Genomic DNA, 21,211 nt, shown 5'->3' on the forward strand with positions numbered 1-21,211 from the left:
CTACCAGGTCTCACAGTCAGCGAGGCGGCACAGGTGGCCTGGCCCAGCTCGTTGGTGGCAGTGGCGGTGTAGTTCCCGGCGTCCGCCACCCGGGCCTCCCTGAGCAGCAGGGTGTGGCGCTCACCCTCCGCCCGGAGGAGGAGGCGGCCCTCACTGCGCAGTGCTGACCCATCCTTGTGCCAGGACACTGTGGGGAGGCACAGGGATCCAGCTCGCCACAGCTCACAGGCACCCACTGAGAATCTCTCACTCCCACCCCACACAACACACAGGAGCCCAAACCTCTCCTTTCAGAACCCCAGGGAATTCAGAGGAGTCCACCCTCACTTCGGGAAGCCCAGGTTGCCCTCTCTTCTCTCGGGGGTCCTGGGAAATGTCTCTGAACACACACACCAGTCACGGAAGCCCCCATGGAGGTGATAGTTCCCTTCCTTCCCACCCCTCCCTCAGAGGAGTCCAGGGGAACCTCCCTTTCCCTTCTGACACGCCCTCTCCCAACCTTGACCTCACCTCACCTTGGCCCAGCGCTGGAGCTCACCTTGGGGCTGTGGGTTGGCAGTGACGATACACTTGAGCAGCACATCTGCCCCTGGTGCCACCACAGCATTCTGCAGGGGGATCTCGAACACGGGGGCCTCTAGGGGCTCTTCTCCAGCGGACACATAGGAGTCATCCGAAGATTCTGCCGGACACAGGGGTAACGGGGTAAGGGGCCATGATCCCTGCAGAGATGACTGGGGAGAGGGAGCCCTGGCAGCCTGTATCCTAGAAAGCCAAACCCAGACAGAGGGGCTTCTAGAAAGCAGGGACTCCGGGAGAAGAGGGTCAGCCTCCTGAATGTCCTTTGACAGGGAACAAAGGAAGTCAGAAGGAGCATTCTCAAACAGGCCAGGGTAGCCTTGACTCATGTTAGTCTGGCTGTTCCTCAGCTTCATCCACAATTAGAGTGTTGGCTTGTGGAGGAAGACAGGACTACATTGTGTATAGCTTCAATACAGCAGTCATCATGTATGGTGTACCAGGCCCTGGTAAGGCACTCAGAGGTGCACAAGATTGTGCAAACTTCCAAGTGGACAGAGGACAAGCTAACAGCAGCCCAAGATTTAAGCAATAACAGTGGCACAAGGTGAACTGCCAGATGTGTGAAGCCATCAGATTTAAAAGAGGGAATGGCAGGCAGGTCTGAGAGGTCTACAAAAACCAGCTTTGATTTCATCCATTCACCAAACAGTGATCCTGTACTCTCGGCATACTGAGTACTGTATGGGTACCAAGAACACTAGAGGGAGGTCGATGTGGTCCTTGCTTACAGGAAGCTCATACATACAGAGAGATGATAGCACTCCACTGTCATGGATCTCTGGGCATTCTCCAACTCTGACTTTCTGTAAGCTAGATAAAGGACAATGTACACAGCCAAAAAAGCAGTGAGAATCCCAATTCTGCTGTTTTCTAGCTACAAAACCTTGGGCAAATGAGATAGACTCTCTGAGCCTCAGTTTTGTTATTTGTAAGATGGAGGGGATAAGAGCATCTGAAGCTGACATTTAGAGGGTGGCTAAAGACAAATATCACTGACTTCATGAATTGGCCAGCCTTGTGTGTGTCTTGGGGATATGGCCCCTGCCCTGGGGCCAGGGCCATTAAAAATGCTTTCACTGGGCATGGTGGCGTGTGCTTGTAATCCCAGCTACTCAGGAGGCTGAGGCAGCAGAATTGCCTGAACCCAGGAGGCGGAGGTTGCAGTGAGCCAAGATCGCACCATTGCACTCCAGCCTGGGTAACAAGAGCGAAACTCCGTCTCAAAAAAAAAAAAAATGCTTTCACCAGAGCCACCAATATGGAGAAGGTGAAATGAAATAAGGGCCTAGTTAACACAATGCTGGCACATGGCTGTGTGTTTGCAGTAACGGTGGCCAGGAGGACCATGGGCAGGGGCCTACTCATCTCTGAAGATTCTGAGGTGGCAATACTTAAATGTAAAACAATTTTGATGAATAAAAACACAGAGTAGTAAGTGCAATGTGAGAGATCCTGGCAGGGTCTCCCAGGAGCAGCAGTTAGAGGCATCTACCCTGGAGGAGCCCTGAAAGTGGGTCAAGGACGGCTTCCTCTGCCTGGTTCCTGGCATGGGCCTCGAGACGATGCACAGGATGAGGGGTGGGGTTCAGAGGTATTCTGTTGGTGATGTCGGTCATCACCCTTGGGAAGGTTGGGAGACAACACACAGGCAGGCATGTGTAGGGACCACAGTCAGCTCAGCCATGCAGGGTGTAAGCCTGGGTGAGGAGGCTAGAAGGGAAGGCTGCCCGGCTACACATGGGTCAGCGGATGGTGCCCGGGTGGGAGGGGCAGAGTAAAGAGTTCTCTGGCCCAAAGCGTGTCTGTAACGGGGATTTGCAAATTATTTGAGACCATCTACCATCTCTCCCGCACAGAGGGATTAGGGGTATGGAGGGGGTCCTTAGGTTCCCACCAGTGCATTCGTCCATTAGAGGTCCTTGATCCGACAGCCTAGCGGGCTACTGGACCCAGGGGAGCTATGGCGGGCAACTGGGCACCAGTCTTAGCTCACATCTCAGCCCCACCCAGCCTCCATCACAACAGTCACACTCAGCCTCACCAGTGGCAGTCCTAGCACAAGGACCGTCACAATCCTTCACTCAGAGTCCACCCTGGGTCCGGGCCTTCCCTGGCAAACCCACCCTTGCAGCTGACGAGCAGCTCCAAGCGAAACCCCCAACCCCTGGCTCCTGCTGAGCAGTCTTGATCTCCCCAAACGCACCCCATCCCGACCCGCATCCAGGCACCTTGTCAGCTCGCCCTGAAGCCTTACCGAGCTCAGGGGAGGTGGGTCGGGCCCGGCGACCTTTGCCCTGGCCGCGGACCCCCCGGCGGTCCCAGGGCCCCCAGGGACCGTCTTCCTCCGGCCCTCTGCGTAGCCTCTTCTCTGCCTCGGGCCCCGCCCTGTTCTTCTCCAAGGTCTGGGGTACAGCAGCGCCCTCCAGGCCCGGGGTGGCCCAGGGCAGGAAGCGCACGGCCTGCGCCGAGGGCTCCCGCTTCCGACCAGTGGGGGCTTTCGTCCTGGCCTCGGGGGGATCGGCGGCGGGGGGCGGCACGGGGCTCCTGCACTCCTGGATGGCTCTGCTCCGGGTCAGCGGGAATTGGTCCCGACGCCTAACTTCCTGCTGCGGGCCTTCCCCCGGCTCCGTCCTGCCCGCCGGCCCGCGGCTCCTGGGCCTCCCAGGCTCGTCCCCCGGCTTCCCCGCGCTGCTCGGAGTGGGGGGCTGGGTAGCGGCAGGGCTCACGGCCCGCGAAGTCTTGGGGGTGGAGGGCCGAGAGAAGAGCGGGGGCTCGCCGGGCTCTCGAGGGGACGGGGCGCGCTGCAACGTGGCGCGCAAGGACTCGTGCGAGCGCACTAGCTCCTCCCGCGACGTGGAGCGGCGGATGCGGCCCAGCTCTTGAGCGAAGCGCAGCTCGAGGTCGGAGGCCGGGCTGCGCTGCCGCGTGCGCTCGTCCAGCGAGGCCGCTTTCTGTTGAAACAGGCGACGCCGCTCGGCCACGCTGCCGGGCGCCCGCAGCTCTTCCTGCGAGGCCCCGGGGGTGCCCCACGGCGCGCCGCGCTCCGACTTGGGCTGCTCCAGAGAGCGGGCCTTGCGCAGGGGCACCCAGGGCCGCAGGGGCGCCGGCGGTGAGTCGCTGCGCTCCAGGCTGCGCCGTCGCTCCTCGAAGAACTGCAGCTTGTCCAGGATGCGGGAGCCGGCGCGCACCAGCCTAGGCGAGCGGCCCAGCGCCGACAGGCGGCCTGAGGCCTCGCTCAGCGGCGTCTGGGGTCGGGACTCCGCGGTGCCCGCCAGGGAGGGCCCAGACGACTTGGACTTCTTCCCCCGCTTCTCTTCGGCAGTGGTGTCCTCGGGCAGCACGGGCTCCTGAGTTCGGCGGTGCGATGACGTGGTGGTGGCCGTGGGCTGGGCCGAGGGTCCCGGTGGGGACCGCTTCCCCACCCGAGGGGACGGTGGGGGAAGCAGCGCGGATTTGGAGGGAGGCGGCTGGGCGGGGCGGCGCGGGGCTTCGCTGGCCAGCTGAGGCTGAAGGTCGGGCTCCTCCCTGCGCAACCCGCTCTGAGGGAGGCTGCTGCAGAACCAAGACGGAGAGGGGTCGAGTATTCAGTGGGCCTCCCCTCCTAGACCCTTAGTTTGTGACAGGGATTGGGTGGTGGGCATGCTGGGCAGGCTTGGGGGTGACATGGGCCAGATCCTCCTGCCCCCCCCCCCCGCCCGCCCGCCCACAAGGAGCGCACAGCCAGAGCAGGTGCTGGGGGAGAGGCTGGCGGCTCTGGAATCACAAGACTGGGCCAATGGCTGGGTCTTGTTATGGACTCAGCCCCAGGACTCGGGCCAGCCTCCTTCCCCCAGCCCTGGAAGCCGAAAAACAGCAGAAACAGAACTAAGCATGAGGGAGAGAAAAGAATGAGGCTTAGAACTCAAAGGATGAAGTGGGGAGGAAAGACAAGAGGGTGGGGTGGGGACGGGCGCCCTCAGGAATGCAGCCTCCCACTCATTCCAGCCTCCAGCTGGCCCCCACACCCCTGCCCATCCTCAGCAGGGCACACCCCCTCCTGGTGGCCCCTAGAAGCCAAGCAACAGCTTCCTGGACCTGGCACAAGCCTTTGGGGAGCAGTGGCCTATCCCTAGGATTCCCTGGCTGCTGTGAAGACCTGAGCCCATCTCTGCCACCACCACCAGCGCACTGATGGGACACAGCAGGTGGCGACGGGATGCCCAGGCTCCTAGTCCTTTGCTCAATCAACCCCCAGGATAGGCCTTTGCCTTGAGCTTCCCTTGGGAAAGCTATCTTGAGTACTTGGAAATCCCCCTGAGAAGCACAGAAGGCCCCCCACAGGGGTATGCTCTGAAATAACTCAGCTCAGAAATAGCTACTAAGTGGGCCTGAATAGGGAGTGTGGGAGAAGAGGAGGGAAGGAGCCGGTCACCCCAGAGTATCCCTTTCACTTAACAAAGCTTTGGTACTCAAGAGCTGGGTCTGTTTTCCCCATCTGGACCCTCAAGGGGTTGAGGGGGCACATTACACATAAAGATTAGCAAAAAAAAAAAAAAGGAAAAAAAAGAAAGAAAGGAATTAGATATATTATCATACCTGACACATTGGAGAGAGCTTAGTAAAAACCTGTAAAATGGCTCATTGAATATTTCCTGTGTGCCAGGCTTGTACCAAGTTCTTAAAATGCATTGAGTCATTTAATGCTCAACAACAGCCCTGTGAGGTAGGAACTGTGATCACCCCCATTTACAGATGAAGAAACTGAGGCACAAAAAAGGTTAAGTGCCTTAGCAAGGTGACACAGCTGGGAAATTACTGGTGCTAGGCTTGAAACCCAGGTAGTCGGAATTCTCAGCCCTTATTCCCTCCAAAGTGTCTGGGTTTCCATGGCCACAGAAGGGAAGACAAGTAGTGGGGTGCCAGCCACGAGCAGTTCTCGGGGTCAGAGTTAAGGATGTTTTAGCCTACTTGGGTCAGCCACCCATATGACAGACCCACCTCTGACTGGGGCTAAAAGGGGTGGTGGCAATGCAGAGTGCCCTGCGGGACAGAAACCCCAGCCGGCCACCTCTAGGGAGGCAGTGTCTATTCCGGGGGAAGGGCGGCAGAGTCCCCAGGGAAGGGCCTCTGGGAAATGGGTGAGGCCTGGAGATAAATTGAGGACAGCAGAGGAGGCCTCTTGCCGGCAGCTCTGAGCTCCAGGCCAGGCTCTGTACCACAGACATCACTAAGGAAATGGGTTCCTCCGAAGTTGCCATAGCAACTCCAGGCTCTGGCTGGGGCCTGGTAAAGAAAGGCAGGGAGGGAAAGGCGAGTCCAGGGCACAGGAATGCAGGGTAAGCCCAACAAGATAAGCCAGGGCAGCCTCTCCGTGGCCCTGGCCGGGCCCTGGCCCTCTCCCCTGCCCACCACTAGCCACTCTACCCACCCTCAAAACAGCCTCCTCCACCAGGCCCCTTCTTTCTCCTCCATGAAGGTACCTGCCCCCCACACCCATACCCATCACAAACCAGGGCCCCCTCAGCTCCCCAAATGTCCCCAGTACCTCTATCCTCAGCCACTCCCCTCTTCCACTCTAGCACTTCCTCCTGTATCTGCCAGCCCCAGATCTCCAAAAATGGCTCCAGTGCCTCACTCCAACACCTCCACTCCTCACACCCCCTCCAGGAACAACCTTGAACCCCACCATCGGGGACTTAGGGGTTTCCCCTAAGAGAAATCATTCATTGCAAGACCCCTGCCACCCTCACTGCCCCCCTCCCTCCAGCCTGGCCCCATTGCCAGCTCCTCCCTCTCCCAGCCCCCTGCCACCCCCAGCCCACGGCCTCCTGCTTTCACAGGCCCCTCGACCCATCTGCCCCTGGCCACCTCGCACTCTTCTCTCTCCTGCTTGCTCGCTTGCTCCCCTGCTTTCTCCTGCTCTCCCGGGAGCTGCCGTGTGGAAAGGTTCTGTTCCTCCCAGAAAAAGGCCCACATGGGAACAGGAATGTGCAGAGATGAAAAGGCAGCAGCTGCTGAGACAGCAGGCACGGAGGGGGCCTCCGGGTGGGGGGAGGGATCCTGGGGACAACTGGAGCCTGAATGGGTGAGGCAGAAGAGGGCCCCTGAGAAACTGAAGATCTTGGAGGAGACAAGGAAGGGACAGAAAGGTCCAGGAGACTGTGGAAATGGCACAGTGAGCCAGGACAGGTGGGAGCAGGGCGATGTGGGCGGTGATGGCTCAGGAAGAGGAGGGAGCAGTGTGGGAAGATGGAGTGGCAGCAGGGGATGAAGAAGTGCACAGAGAGATGGATGGGGTAGGATGATGGGTGGAGGCTGACAGAGCAGTGAGGGCAGCGCAGGACAGCATGGTGAGATGAGGCAGTGCGGGCCCAGGTAAGGCCGTTACTTACACGTGGATCGAGAGCGCCCGTCCTCTGTACAGGCTGAATGCGCTGCCGTACAGGTCACTGGCCACGGAAAGGCTATCCTCTGACCCCCAGCTTGCGCCCACCAGATTAGCTCGAGATGCCCGCACCAGCGGCTCCACCCCCAGGTGCCGTGGCCCGGCCCCGGTTGCCTGTGCTTGCCTTGGGCTGCCCGGGAGGCGGCGGGTGCCACCCCCACTGCCCGCTTCCTGCTCCAGGACCGTCTGCCCGCTGCCCCACCAGCTCACTTGCTCCTCCGAGGTGCCTGTCACGGAGGTCGGGGGTGTGTCCAGGGAGGTGCCCACCAGGGTGTCAGAGCCCCCTAGAGAAAGGAGCACTGTGAGACAGAGGCACCCCTTGTGGGAAACCCGCCTGCCTGCTCTTTGTACACCACAGGAGCTCACCCGTGGGGGTGCTGAAGGCCCCGTCATCCCGAAGCTCCAGGCGCTGGGTCCCCTGCACATCGCTGATGTCATCCTCAGCCGTCTCTGAGTCTGGAGAAGAAGGGGTCTGTGTGGGCAGGGCCCTCCTCCCTCTGCCTCCAACTCTTCCCTGTCGCCTCCTGCCTCCCCACCAACAGCAGGCTCCATCTTCTCACTGGCAGGGCTGCCAGTACCTCCTCTCTTTTGCTCCCCACATCCCCTGCCCAGCCTGGGCTGCTCAGGATAACCCCTCCCATGCCAGCGCCCTGGCTTCATCTCTGGGCCCCTGGGTACTCACGTTTACCTCCATAGGGCCCTCCAAACTGCCACCCACTCCCCAACTGTCCATTTCTTAATGGACGATCAGGGCCTCCTCCCTTCTCCCTCCTCCCCTTGTCGGTGAAAGCTTAAGCCCCTGTGCAGCCCCCAAAATCATCAAGTCCTCGGTTCCAAGGCTCTAAAGTCTGGGTTCCAGTACCCCAGGAACAAAGAGGAGTCACCTCAGAGTCGTACTGCCAGGGCATTCGACCAACCACAGGGCCAGCCTGTCCTCTACCCCAAACCAGCTGGAAGGCATCGAGTGCAGCTGAGGCAGGGTGAGGAGAGGCCAGGGTCTGATGGGAAAAGGGGGGACGCGGAGGGGCTGGAGCAGGAGCCAGTTTCCTACCGTAACTTTGCTTTCTGCAGGAGCGGAAAACTTCGCTTCCATAGGAGCAGCAGGAGAGAGACAGGGACAGACTGTTATCAGAGCGTTTTTGGGGTAGGGCATGGAGGGCAGGCAGGACAGAGGGGGCGTGAGGTACTCAGTGCCCAGAGGTGCCCTATGGCAATGGGTGGGGAGGGAGATACCTGAGATGTGCCCAGCACTGGGACCCCCATACTTGGGCTGGTTATTCCAGCTGCCCCAGTGGTTCTGGTACCCTTGGCACTTACTGGTGCTGCCACTGGCCACACACACACACACACCTGCTTGTGTCCAATCCAGCCACAGACCTGGGCCTCCCATTAGGGGTCAGGCCTACCCTCTATTGTAATAGTTGTAGTGTGCTTCGACCCCTCCTTGCAAACCAGCCCCTTATCTGTCTGCATCATGATGTGACAGGCACCTTCCTCAAGGTCCCTTTTCTTCTACTGTTGAATCATCCTCAAAAATGCCCAGTGGTTAGCTTAGGAGCAAAGGTTCCTAGGCACATTTTCAACTTTCCCAGATTCTATCAGGTTCTGTGCCTCAGTTTCCCTCTGGGTGCCATGAGAAGCAGAAGCCATGTACTGGTTGCCAAAGCATGGGAATGAACTCCTCCCCACTAGGCCTGGCATGGAGAACAGGGTACCCAGCCCATGCAGGGGTGTACTGTCGAGCTGCCCTCCCGGCGGCCAGGTCCTCTCTCAGCTGTAGGGACGGGGCCTTCTCGGCTGGGTGGGTAGATGAGTGTTGGGGTGTGTGGGAGGGTCCCACATCTCATGGGCTGCCTTCAGGGCCTTAATGCCTCACAGAGGGACAGGGACCAAGAGGAGGAATGGGCATGGGCTAGAGCAGGGACGCCCACGGTCCACGCACCATGGGTGAGTCGGCCAAAGGCCCGGCGGGAATGGCCGGTTTTCTGAAAGAGAAAAGCCAGAATGAGTAGTTGAGGGGAGGCTTGTTCCTGAGGTCCCCTTGCCTCCCATCCAGACCTGCGACATCAAGCGGAAACTCACTCCCTGGCCAGTGTGTGTGTGAGAGGAAAGGTGGGCAGAGACCCAGAGTGACCAGCTTCCCCTGTAGGGAATGGCTCTCCTGCCTTCTTCCGGGGTACCCATCTGGGCTCTTGGGAGGAGCGGGGGAGGAAGGAGAGAATGACAGGCTGCAGGTGGAAGCTGGGACTCCCCACTGGACAGAGGCTCACGGCCCGGGACTAGGGCAACAGCCCCAGAGAAAGGATAGAAGACAAGGTAGTCAGGCTCAGTGAGGAGAAGAAGATGGGGGTGCGGGGTGTTTGAGTGACTGGGAGATGGAGGAACGAGGGCACAGATTCCTGCTGGGGGAAGGACAGATACCTGGATAGGTGTCAAGGGGGTGGGGGAAGGATGACGGGGGCAGAGGGTCAGAGCCTCAAGAATGCAGGAGGCCCGGGTGCGCGGAGGATAGGGCAGGGCTTGGGGAATGTATTGAGCTCAGCGCGGATCCGTGTGCGTTGCTTTCAGGAGCTCCGGAAGATGGAAGGCTCCAGAGTCGGGGGCTGGGGCAGGCCGGGCGGGGGGCCGGGACCCGGGGTTCGGGTTGGACAGAGGAGAGAGAAGAGGTGGCAAAGAAGCAAGTGGGCGCGCCACGCCTAACGCCGCAGCGGGGGCCTCCCCCGGTGGTCGCGGGGATTGCGGGAGATCGGGGAAGGAGGTGGGGGGGGGTCTGTCTTTCAGAGCGGGGAGGGGCCTGCGCGCTCAGGACGCAGACCCGGGCGCCCCCAGATCGCGCCTGGCCCGCCGCCCTCAGCGGGGCTCGGGTGGGGCAGGCGCGGCTCTAGCGCCCCCTCCCCCGGGACCAGCCGCGGTGACCCGCCCTCCCTCCGGGGCGCCCAGCCCTCCCTGCCCCCTCCCGGCGCCGCCCGCCCCCGGAGCCCTCACCTGGAAACGCTTCTTCACCCACAGCTTCTTCATGGCGGGGGAGGGGGCCGGGCCGGCGGCCGGGCGAGGAGGGGACGGGCGGGGGCGGGGCGGAGTCGGAGGCGGGGCCGGGGGCGAGCTGGGGAGCGGGCGGGAGCCGGCGCGGGTGGCGGAAGGAGCCTGGGGCCTCGGGAGCCGGGTGGGGGTAAGGCGGCGACGGCGGCGGCGGCAGCGGCGGCGGCGGCGCTGGAGTCCGCCCCTCCCCCGCCAGCCTGCACCCCACCTGGCGCCCCTTCCTTGTTCTGTTCCCCTGCTTTCCCTGGGGCGGCCCTCACCCGCCTCCCCATGTGGCCACCAGCCACCTCCTGACGCCGAGAGCCGCGCACCCCCACCCTGCATCTACCTCCTGGGGCCTAGGCACATGAGGAAACTGAGGCACAGAAAGCGGTGCAGTGGCCTCTAGTTCAGGCCACTTTCTGGCAGCCCAGCGCGGCCTCCTGCCGCCCTCAGCTCCCCCCGCGGGGCTTCTCTGGAAGGTCAGCAGCATCTCGACTTGCTCATTCCACAAACATTCGCCCACACACACTGTGCCAGGCAGAGCTGAACTAGCCGAAGGGCACAGCACCGGGTGGGGGCGCCTAAGTCAAATGCAGGGCAAGGGTCCTGGCGGGTGGGGACTCAGACTGTGAAAACTCCCAGGCTTCACAAGAAAGCCAAAGAGGGCTTTATCTCGCCTTACCTCGAGTTTCTCGATTGTTCCCTGCGCGGCCACCTACCCAGAATACATTCATACACAGAAGCTAAGGTGCACAGAAGTACCCCCATTATTCACAAAGCTGGCTAGTGTTCTCACTCACAGGTAAGCACACTCACCAAATTTTTGCGTGTGTTCCACCCCACCCCTGCCTTTCTTATTCAGCACTGTGCACATTTTGCATACACAAAATCCTCTCCTCCCCATGACCGTTATAGCGGTTTCTTTAGCAATTACTAAGTGCCAGGCCCTTTACAAATGTTACCTCATTCACAACAACCCCATGAGCTTGAAATCCTCATGAATAATCCCGTACCCATTTCACTGACAAGTGACTGAGTCTCAGAGAAGTCCTGTCACTTAGCCAAAGCCATACAGGTTCTAGGACTCCACGTGTGCCAGAGATGGGAATTATCCCAGTGTGGACAGGTAGTGCCAATCCTAGTTTCTGAGTGGTGACTATTAAGTAACTATTAGCAGCGATTGCATGTTTGGTATGTACCAGGCATTGTGCTAAGCACCCGATGTGAATGAGCTCATTTAATCCTCATGGTAAGAAAGACTGAGACACAGAGAGGTTACTTGCCCAAGGCCACACAGCCAATAAATTGAGGGAGGCAGGATTCCAACCTAGGCACTGTGACTGGGCCATACAGCCTCACAAGCTGAATACTTTAATCCCTGGCTCTAAAGTAAATACAGCAGGGAGGCAGATGCCTGAGAATCACTTATGCCCAGGAGGTGGAGGTTGTAGCGAGCAGAGATCGCACCACTGCACTCCAACCTGGATGACAGCGCGAGACTCTGCTTCAAAAATAGTAATAATAAAATAAAATAAACGCAGGGAGAGACTCCTGAGTTTTTTCAGCCTGCACAATGTTTGGGCTGAGAGCACCTCCCTCATTTTCAGTTTCTACTTGACCCCTGCAGTTATGAGTTTGTGCCCCTTTTTAAAATTTTTATTTTAGATTTCTTTATTTTTTTAGAGACTAGATCTCACTCTGTTGTCCAGGCTGGAGTACAGTGGTGCCATCATGGCTCACTGCAGCCTTGGCCTTGTGGGCTCAAGAGATTCCCCCTACCTCAGCCTCCCAGGTACCTGAGACTACAGATGTATGCCATCATGCCCAGCTAATTTTTTTTTTTTTAATATTGGGTAGAGATGGAGTCTCATTATGTTGCACAAGCTGGTCTTGACCTCCTGGGTTCAAGCTATTCTCCCATATTGGCCTCCCAAAATGCTGGGATGATAGGCATGAACTACGGCGCCTGGCTGCTCCTTTATTCTAAAGTTTACGTCGTGTCTTGTACATTCTGGGTGCATACAGGTGTTCTTGTTTTCTAGAGCATCAAAGCAAATTACAGTACAGACACATGCACAAGGACATGTACTGAGAGGGCACATGTGTGTTCACGCTTATTCTAGCCAGAGGACCCTGGACACCCACAGGTGCTTTCCCTATACACCTCTAAACACACCCACTCACAGATGGGGAGCTGAGTGACGGGGGGGTAACTTGAGCCCCTGTTCCCCAGGAGAATCCGAGGGGCTGGCACATTCCGTAGCAAAAATAACCAATGGGCAGCGGGCGTGAGTGACGGGACAGCTGGGCCCAGGAGGGGCCGGCAGGATTCTGTGTTCCTGCCCTGGGTCAGCACTGCTCACCCCTCAAGGGCTGGCCTGGAACATGTTCTCCGGGTGGGCCTCCCCAGCCGGCCCCAGATTGCCCCGTTTTTCTTCCATAGCTGGGCAGTTATGTCTCCTTGCCACTTCCCCAAACCCAGACTTCCAATTTCTGCACCACCAGCAATGCCCTCTAACCAGAGAAAATCCAAATCCTCATGCTCTTCCTGACCTTTCACACGGACCCCACTCAGAGCCACAAGCTCCCACCCCACCTCCCTTTTGTCTGCTCTCTTTCCTGCCTCTGTTCAGTTTCTCCCTCCTCCCCTCATTTACCACCCTGCTCTGTATTTCTGGCATACTATACAGTTTACTATGTTTATTGCATATTGTCTGTCTCCCCTCACTAGAAAGGAATCCTCTGGAGGACATAAATCTTGGTCTCCCCTAACCCCCTGATTTGTGGATCAAAAGCACATAGTAGGCACTCAATAAATATGGGAGGGGGTGGCAGAGCTGCAGGTGGAGAGGGTGAACAGTGACAGGAATGAGGACAGTAAATCTTCCTGCAGTTTCCATTCATCCAGCCTTCCCCCTTCTCTGCCCTAACCCAGACTCTTTTCCAAGAGGTCTTCAGCCAGAGAACTGACCATCTCTCATTCCACTCAGGATTCCCCAGAAGGGGTCCCAGAGCTCCTCTCTGCTCCCACTCTTGACCTCCCCTCGGCTCTCTGGTCAGCACTAGGCACGCATGGCTGTTACCACTCTCCATACCCGCTCCCAGCTCCACACTAGTTTCCACCTGGCTTCTCTAGCCAGACATTCTAAATTCCCAGTGAAAAAGATAATAACTGCAGAATATTCCTCAACACAGGTATTGGTACATTCTGGTACATTCCTCCACCCTTTCCTTGCCTAAACTGGCCCTTTCTCCCTATCCGTAAGCTCTCCCCATCAAGCCTTCAAGTCCCCGGGATGGTTCATTACCATGTATTGGTCTTTGGCCCTTCTGATTAACACCAGAATCTTGTAGACCCTGGCTATGAAGCTCCAGCTAACACGCAATGTGAGCATCACCAGCTCACCCCTTCTCTCGGCTGTGCCCTCCCCTGCTTCCCCTCTGCCCTTCAGTCCAGGTCTGCCCTTCAGCCACACACTCATACCCGCAGCTTTGAGGGTAGCACTTGCTGTGGTTACTGGATTTGCATGTAGCTTCTCAGCCTGTGCAGGTGGGAGCCTGATATTTTGAAAGGAAGAATGCCTGCCTATCTTACAGACTAGGCCAGAGGTGGATTTGGGGATATTGACAGAAGAAAGATGGTAACAGTGATAAATCCTTGACAGTCTTCCCACACTTCTCTTTCAATGGACAGGAAGTGTGGACCCAGACTCACATACCTGTCTTTTGGACCTGTCTCTGGCACCTCACTAGCCATGGGAACTTAGATAAATTTCCTCTTTGAACCCCAGCTTTCCTATATGAATAATGGTTATAACAGTAAGCTAGGGTTTGGAAGACTAAATAATTAAATGAGACAGGATGCCTTCACATGTATCCTGCATTTCTGCCATCTTCCCTTCCTTGGTTCTCTATTATTATTATTATCGTTGTTGTTTTTTGAGACAGAGTCTAGCTCTGTCACCCAGGCTGGAGTGAAATGGCGTGATTTTGGCTCACTGCAACGTCGGCCTCCTGGGTTGAAGCAATTCTCTGCCTCAGCCTCCCAGGTAGCTGGGATTACAGGTGCCGGTCACCATACCTAGCTAATTTTTGTATTTTTAATAGAGATGGGGTTTCAGCATCTTGGCCATGCTGGTCCCAAACTCCTGACATTGTGATCCACCCATCTTGGCCTCCCAAAGTGCTGAGATTACAGGCATGAGCCACCACACCTGGCCCCTTTGTTTCCTATTCTTTCCTCATTTCTACAACCCCCAAATCTCAGCACCACCCTCCATCCCAGTTCCCATCCTCCAAACTCTTCAGGCTGTAGCCCACTCTCCTTCTCATGGCCCCAACCTTCCAGAGCCATGCCCAAATCCTTCCATTCTTGTGCTAACATAATCAGCTTCAGGAGTGCCAGGAACCTGGCATCATTCTGTCTTGCTGAGCCAACAGTCCCAGCCAGGAAAGCGTGTTCTTCCCTCTGCAGCCAGGTCCTTGCTTGGCTTCCTCGAGTACCCTGAAGTCCTCCTGCTGTTGTTTCCAACCAAGAAAGTTTTCCATGAGTAAGTGTGAGCAATGCCGAGCTGCTCGCCCGGCTGCTCTGGAGCAGGAGCTGGGCAGGGGCTGGTGGGGGTGGGCAACAGAAGGGGTAGGAAGCCAGATTCCCCCAGTCAGTCCCCCATCATCACCAAAGCAAAGCCCCTCCCTCCTCCAGAGCATGTGGGATAGGTGTCATAGTTACAGACATGGTTCTTTGTAGTGGGACAGACTGAGGCTGCCACCTGTGCTGCCACCTTCTATCTGTACAACCGGGACATGTTCTCAAAGGGGGTTTGCTGCAGTCCAACCCTCTTCCTGTTCTATGAATGTCACAGGGCCCCCGGATCCAGCCCCACAGCACCCAGGGCCCTCTTCTCACCCCAAGCCTCTCAAGCCTGCTGTTCTACCAGAGCAGCCCAGCCTGCACACTGCCCCGCTGGCCTCTGTCTGGGTACACCCAACCAGGCTCAGCTCTGCTGACCACTCCACCAAGACTGCCAATGGGCTGGGCAAACGGCTCGCACACTTCATCACCCCTTCCCACTATGAAGGACCAGGGCAGGCCAGGAGTCATCCATCTAGAAAAATGCCAGGCCTGGGCCAATCATGTGACAACTACTTTCCCAACACTCTCCCTCCTCTCTCTTCAGAGCTTCTTGAGGAGTACAAAGCCCCCAGAGCCAAAACCAGGAGGACTGACTTCTCAGCTCTGGGATGGCCATAACTAGCTCTGTCTCTAACTAGACTAGTACATGCTAGGCAGATCTCCCTGACCTTCAGCCCACAGGGTCCTCACTGTAAAAGAATGTGTTTGGAGCTGCAATTCTCTGTGATCTCTTCCAACTTGAAATAACATTATGACTGTTATTATCCGTCTCAGCTCTTTCTGTCCCTTCCCTAATCTCTCCCTGAATCTTATTCTCATCAACTCATCTATCTTGCCCTTTGATCTATGTTGTATTTTCAGCCCCTTTTGCCGCTGGGGGGACCAGAGCTGAGATCCCCAAGGAGTCCACACCTTCCCCAGCTCCGAAGTTGGCTAGAATGCACCCCATCCCCTGACCCCAGGCTGGGGAAGCCTGTAACTGTCCAGGTGCTAGGCCAACCAGGAGAAGCCAGTCTTGGTCCTCTCTAGCCCAGGCCTGGCCACAGAGACTCCAGGAGGATGGGCAGGGCTGGGGGAGAGGAGATGCTGACAGAGGGAGGCCAGCCTGGCTGCCTCTCCTGACTCAGCTGTGCCCTAGAGCCTTCTTACCCGCTGCTGAGGGCTTTCCTCCCTGTGCCTCCTCCCCCACCTCCAAGGATTTACCCCTGCACAACAGCACCCAGGGAAGTGACATGTTCCCCTTAAAAATGACCAGGGGAGTGAACCCCCACCTCCTTGCCATCTTCCCCAGCTGTTGCCCACTTCCTCAGAATTCTGTTTCTCAAGGCTCAGCCTGCCCAAGGCTCTGCCTTTGGCTAGAGAAGAACCATTTGGTTTACTCAAGGACTGAGGAAATCCAAAAAGAAGCCTCAAAGCAAACCCAAGGCTAACAGCTCTGGCCTGGCCCCCATGGTAGCCCCAGCTGGACCATGAGCACTGAGCCCAGCCTCCTGCCTTTCCCTTCTGCCTCAGACTCTCAGCCTTTTCTTCACACTGAACCTGGAAATCTAAGGGTGGGGGCCAAGCGCTGGTCCAAAGCATCCCCCTCCCATGCTCTGGAAACATCCACTCTGCAAGCTCAGGTAGATGTGGTCCACAAGCGTCCCATCCCAGCTCCACGTGCACATCCCTCATCTGTTTGCACCACCGCTCAGAGTCCAGAGCCCTCCATAGCACCCACGCACGCACACGCCTGCATGTGGATTCTCCACCGCTCACCTCCATTCATGCCCATGGGGCCTGGTCCTGGCTCCGCCTCCTCCTGCCCTGGACCCTGTTCACACGTGGCCACCCATAGGCCTCTTCCACCCTGCCTAGAGCTGATCACATCAACCCTGCCTCAGCAGTGGCCTGCAGGGAGCTCTGAGCCATCCCTTCAACAGTGCGGCCTGGACCAGAGGAGCTGGCCCCCTCCTTCAGACATGCACCCACGCCCTGTTAAGGCACTGATTGGGGGGTCGATCTCATGTTTAAATTATGGAGCTGAAGGGGACCCTTTCCTCCAGGAAGCTTCGCTCTACAGGAGAATGAGAACTTCCACTCCAGAATTCCCTGGGAGGCGGGAGTGGGTCTCAGGCTTGATTTACCAACTGCTTGCTGCCCCTTGACCTCTGACTTTTCTGGGGAGAGCCTCTCTACCTTGACACCCCCTGCCCTCAACTTGACTGTGGATCTCACTTTGGGGGCCAGGGAGCCGAGAAGCCAGGGCACCTGGGAAGAAGGCAGAGGAACCAGTATCCAGTACCTCGCCCACGTGGCCTGGGCAGCCCTTCTCTACCTCCAAACACCCCGCCCGACCGGGCGCGGCCCCCACCTGCCCATTACCTCCGACCTCCAGCACTGTGAGCACCGCCTCGCAGGAGGCCCGGCCCCGCTCGTTCTGGGCCGCGCAGCTGTACAAGCCGGCGTCCTGCGCCCCGCAGCGCCGCAGCCACAGGCAGCTGGGCTCGGGGGTCGGCGCGGGCAGGAGCTGCCCATCCCGGAACCAGCTGAGGCTGGGCTGGGGTGTCCCGCTCACCACCACCCGCAGCCGCACGTCGCTGCCTGCGCACACCGCCGCGTTCTTCAGGGGCCGCAGGAAGACCGGCGCCCCGGCCACAGCCGCGGGAGCCCCGCCGCCGGCCCCCACCTTGGCCCTCTTCGGGGGCACCCCGGGGCTGGGGGGTGCCCTCGTGCCCTGGTCCTCGCCTCGCGTGCCCCGGGATTTCTGCATGGCCACTGAGAGCTGGGCTGGAGGGACGCCGGAACCGGGCGGCCACGGGGGCACCCGCGGGACGGTGCCCTGGGAGATGAGTCTGGGGGGCCGGCGGCCTGCCTTCCTGCTGCCCGCCCGCCTTCGGCCTGTGCTACCCAGAAGGTCACCGGGGCGGCCGGCGATTGCGCCTGGGGGCTATTTTTAGGCCCCCCGGCTCGGGTTGCGAGGGAGCCGTGGAGGGAGGGGGCAGCAGAGGAGGGACTTGACTCCACTCGGCTCCTTCTCTCCCTCCAGGAGCCCTCTTCGCGGCCTGGCTTGAGGGAGTCCCTGGGTATTTGCTCCAGGTTCTCTCCTCCGAACGTGCCTGGCCCCCAGACGACCCACTGCAGGGAGTCAGGGTACCCCTGGACTCAGTCCCATTTCCCTTCCTCCTTCCTCTCAGACCCCTCATCCCTGCCCCGCTCGGCTGGGAGGGGAGGAAGAGGAATGGTCCTGGTGAGACGCCTGAGAGGTGGTTGGGGAGACAGGCCCAAGTGGAGGTGAGCAGACAGTTCCGAAGAGGGACCCTGGCCTCCCCCGGCGCCTCCATTACAGCTGACGAATAGTAAGACCAGGAGCCTGGGAGTCAGGTGGACTGGGGCCCCAGCGCGCCCTGCCCTTATTTGCTGGGTGACACCAAACCTCTCTCAACCTCCAAGTCCTCATCTGTAAGAATGGGTGGTGGAATAGGGTTGCAATCGGCAGAAAAGAGTGGGCAGGACATTCCAGGCAGAGGGAACGGCATGAACAAAATGAGCCTGATGAAAACACAGGCGTTCTGGGAATTAGAGAGGTTTGGAGGGATTGAACCGCAGTGGGTGGGGTGAGTGGAGGAAGGGAGGTGGGGCCTGGAGAAGGCTTTGGTTGCTAAGGCTTTGGTTTCTTTACCCGGAAAGCAGGGGGCGCCACTGCACAATTTTAAGCGCCAGAAAAAAGCACGGTGGGAGCTGTGTCTTAGGAGGATCCTCTTGGCAGCCACGAAGTGGAGGATGAATAGAAATGAGGGCCGGTTCAAGTGCTGGTTCTCCGAGGATGGTGCCTGTTAAAAGGCCGATTCCCAGCCCTCTTGTCCCATGCTGGTTCAGTGGCTGAGCTGGGAGGAATCTGCACATTTAACAAATGACTCACCTGATTCTGATGTGTCCAAAGGTTGCACGTTGAGAAACATCAAGAGTCCAGATGAGACCTTTGTGATAGAACAGTTCTGTATCTTGGCTGGGCATGTGGCTTACGCCTGTAATCCCAGCACTTTGGGAGGCTGAGGTGGGTGGATCACTTGAACTCAGGAGTTCAAGACCAGCCTGGCCAACATGATGAAAGCATGTCTCTCCTAAGAATACTAAAAAGTAGCTGTGTGTAGTGGCTCATTCCTGTAGTCCCAGCTACTCAGGAGGCTGAGGCAGGAAAGTCTCTTGAGCCTGGGAGGTAGAGGTTGCAGTGAGCCTAGATCACTTCACTGCACTCCAGCCTGTACAACAGAGTGAGACTTTGTCTAAAATAAATAAATAAGTAATTTTTTAAAAAAACAGAACAGTTCTGTATCTTTCTATATCTTGACAGTGGTGGTGGCCACGTGGATCTATAAAAGTGATAAAATTTCATAGAACTAAATGTGCATCTGTATTTGTATACACACACTTAGAGTGCACGTAACACTGGTAAAACCTGCAGAAGGTAGGTGGGTTATACCAACACCCCTTTCCTGGTTGTGATGCTGTTCTATGGTCATACAAAATATTACCCTAGGAGGAAACCAAGTGAAGGGTATGCAGGATCTCTCCATACTATTTCTTATAATTGCATGTGAATCTACAGTTATCACAAAGTAAAACATTTTTAAGAAGTCCAAGTGGGAGACCCAGACCTGACCTTGAGCTCCAAAAGATGAAGCCCAGGAAGGGCTGAGAGGAGCCATGAATCATTCAGAGACAGAGAATGTTATTCTTCCCCTTGCCTCCTCTTCCCCGCCCTTATCCTGGGATACTGAAGTCAAAGAGAAAGAGAGAGAGTGTGTGTAAAAAATACAGGAGGAACCATTTAAACACTGAATTACATCCATAGAGGTTAAGAGCCTTGAAGAATAATTTTTTAATAATTTGCATACATTAAAGCTTATTTTTGTGAGGTGCGGTTCTCTGGGTTTTGACAAATGTGTAGAATCATGTATCTGTCACCCCAGGACCATACAGAGCAATTCCATCACCCCAGATATTAGCTTGTGTATCCCCTTTGGGCTCAGTCACACTCCCCTCCACCAATCCCTGGCAACCACTGATGATGAATTGAATTCTAAAGTGTACATTGAATTCTAGAAGGTGAAAATATGGGGGAAGTCATTGCAAACTGATGGTACATCAAGAAAAAAGGACTAGAGACTATTCGAAAAACAAATAACCCAAAGCCACCCAACACTGTGCCACTAAACGTGTGTGGAATGCAGTGGGTAGACTGTAAATGTTGGCTGGTTAGTTAGTTGGTTGACTAAATGAACCATGTGATCTTGAGTAAGTCACCTAGCATCTCTAAGCCTCAGTCTCCTTATCTATAGAATGGAGGTAGATAATTAAAACCAACTCAGGGTTTTATTCATTTATTCATCCACAAAGTATTTTTTATTTATTCATCAGCAAATATTTTTGAGTTCCTACTATGTACTGGCACTGTGCTAAGGACTAAGGATATAGCAGTGAACAAACAAAGATTCCTGCTCCCATTTTGCTTTCACTTGAGAAGAGAGACAAATAACAATAAAAAGAAAGAAGCTGGGTGCAGTAGCTCACGCCTGTAATCCCAGCACTTTGGGAGGCCGAGGCAGGTGGATCACTTGTGGTCAGGAGTTCAAGACCAGACTGGCCAACATGGCAAAACCTCGTCTCCACTAAAAATAAAAAAATTAGCCAGGCCTGGTGGTGCATGCCTGTAATTCCAGCTACTTCAGAGGCTGAGGCAGGAAAATTGCTTGAACCCGGGTGGTGGAGGTTGCAGTGAGCTGAGATTGTGCCACTGCACTCCAGCCTGGGCGACAGAGCGAGACGCCCATCTCAATAAAAAGGAAGGAAGGAGCCGGGCACTGTGGCTCAAGCCTGTAATCCCAGCACTTTGGGAGGCCGAGGCGGGTGGATCACGACGTCAAGAGATCAAGACCATCCTGGTCAACATGGTGAAACCCCGTCTCTACTAAAAATACAAAAAATTAGCTGGGCATGGTGGCGCATGCCTGTAATCCCAGCTACTCAGGAGGCTGAGGCAGGAGAATTGCCTGAACCCAGGAGGCAGAGGTTGCAGTGAGCCGAGATCGCGCCATTGCACTCCAGCCTAGGTAACAAGAGCGAAACTCCATCTCAAAAAAAAAAAAAAAAAAAAAAGAGGAAGGAAGGAAGGGAGCGAGAGAGGGAGGGAGGGGCGGTGGGAGGGACCTGTAAAGATTGTTAGAAGGAGGTAAGTACTATGGACAAAGCTTAAGGCAGATGTGAGTGTGGTAGGGGACTCTACTTGCAAACAGGGTATAGCTGGAGTTGGCCCCATTGAGAACATTTGAGCCAATCTTGAGTAAGAAAGCAAATGATGCAGCTGTCTGGGAGGGCTGCTTCAGGCAGAGGTGGGAATATGCCTGGTGAGCTCCAAGAAGAGGCAGAAGGCCAGAGAAGCTGGAGGGAGAAAGGGGAGAGAGGAGGGAAATGAGTCAGACAGGCAGCAGGGGCCAGATGGGCTAGAATTTTGCAGGCCATGGCGCTTTCGTTCATGAAGAAATGAGAAGTCATCTTTGGGTTCTGAACAG

General features: G+C 56.8%; 1 protein-coding gene across 13 annotated transcripts in view; it reads right to left on the bottom strand.

Annotated features, from left to right (window-relative positions):
• The window catches only part of SPEG (striated muscle enriched protein kinase), a 60,518-nt gene extending 42,939 nt beyond the window's left edge, over positions 1-17,579 (bottom strand). For 3 of the 13 annotated variants that reach the window (XR_012517610.1, XM_074398981.1, XM_074398985.1), the window contains exons 1-7: positions 17,025-17,579; positions 8,058-8,087; positions 7,373-7,462; positions 6,954-7,290; positions 2,837-4,134; positions 539-682; positions 5-187 (exon numbers count right to left, since the gene is read on the bottom strand). Coding sequence is in view for 11 of the 13 variants with exons in the window: in XM_074398981.1 (XP_074255082.1) it covers positions 5-187; positions 539-682; positions 2,837-4,134; positions 6,954-7,290; positions 7,373-7,462; positions 8,058-8,087; positions 17,025-17,412 (2,470 nt within the window). In the remaining 2 variants the exon portion in view is untranslated. Of the gene's footprint in view, positions 1-4; positions 188-538; positions 683-2,836; positions 4,135-6,429; positions 7,291-7,372; positions 7,463-8,057; positions 8,088-8,948; positions 8,992-9,991; positions 10,033-17,024 lie in introns of those variants that run through there. The other 10 variants (XM_039469585.2, XM_074398988.1, XM_039469584.2 and 7 more) reach the window with 8 other exon arrangements.
• Positions 17,580-21,211: the final 3,632 nt, after the last annotated feature.

The sequence above is a fragment of the Saimiri boliviensis genome, chromosome 5, assembly GCF_048565385.1.
Source record: "Saimiri boliviensis isolate mSaiBol1 chromosome 5, mSaiBol1.pri, whole genome shotgun sequence".
In the NCBI taxonomy this organism is placed as follows: domain Eukaryota; kingdom Metazoa; phylum Chordata; class Mammalia; order Primates; family Cebidae; genus Saimiri; species Saimiri boliviensis.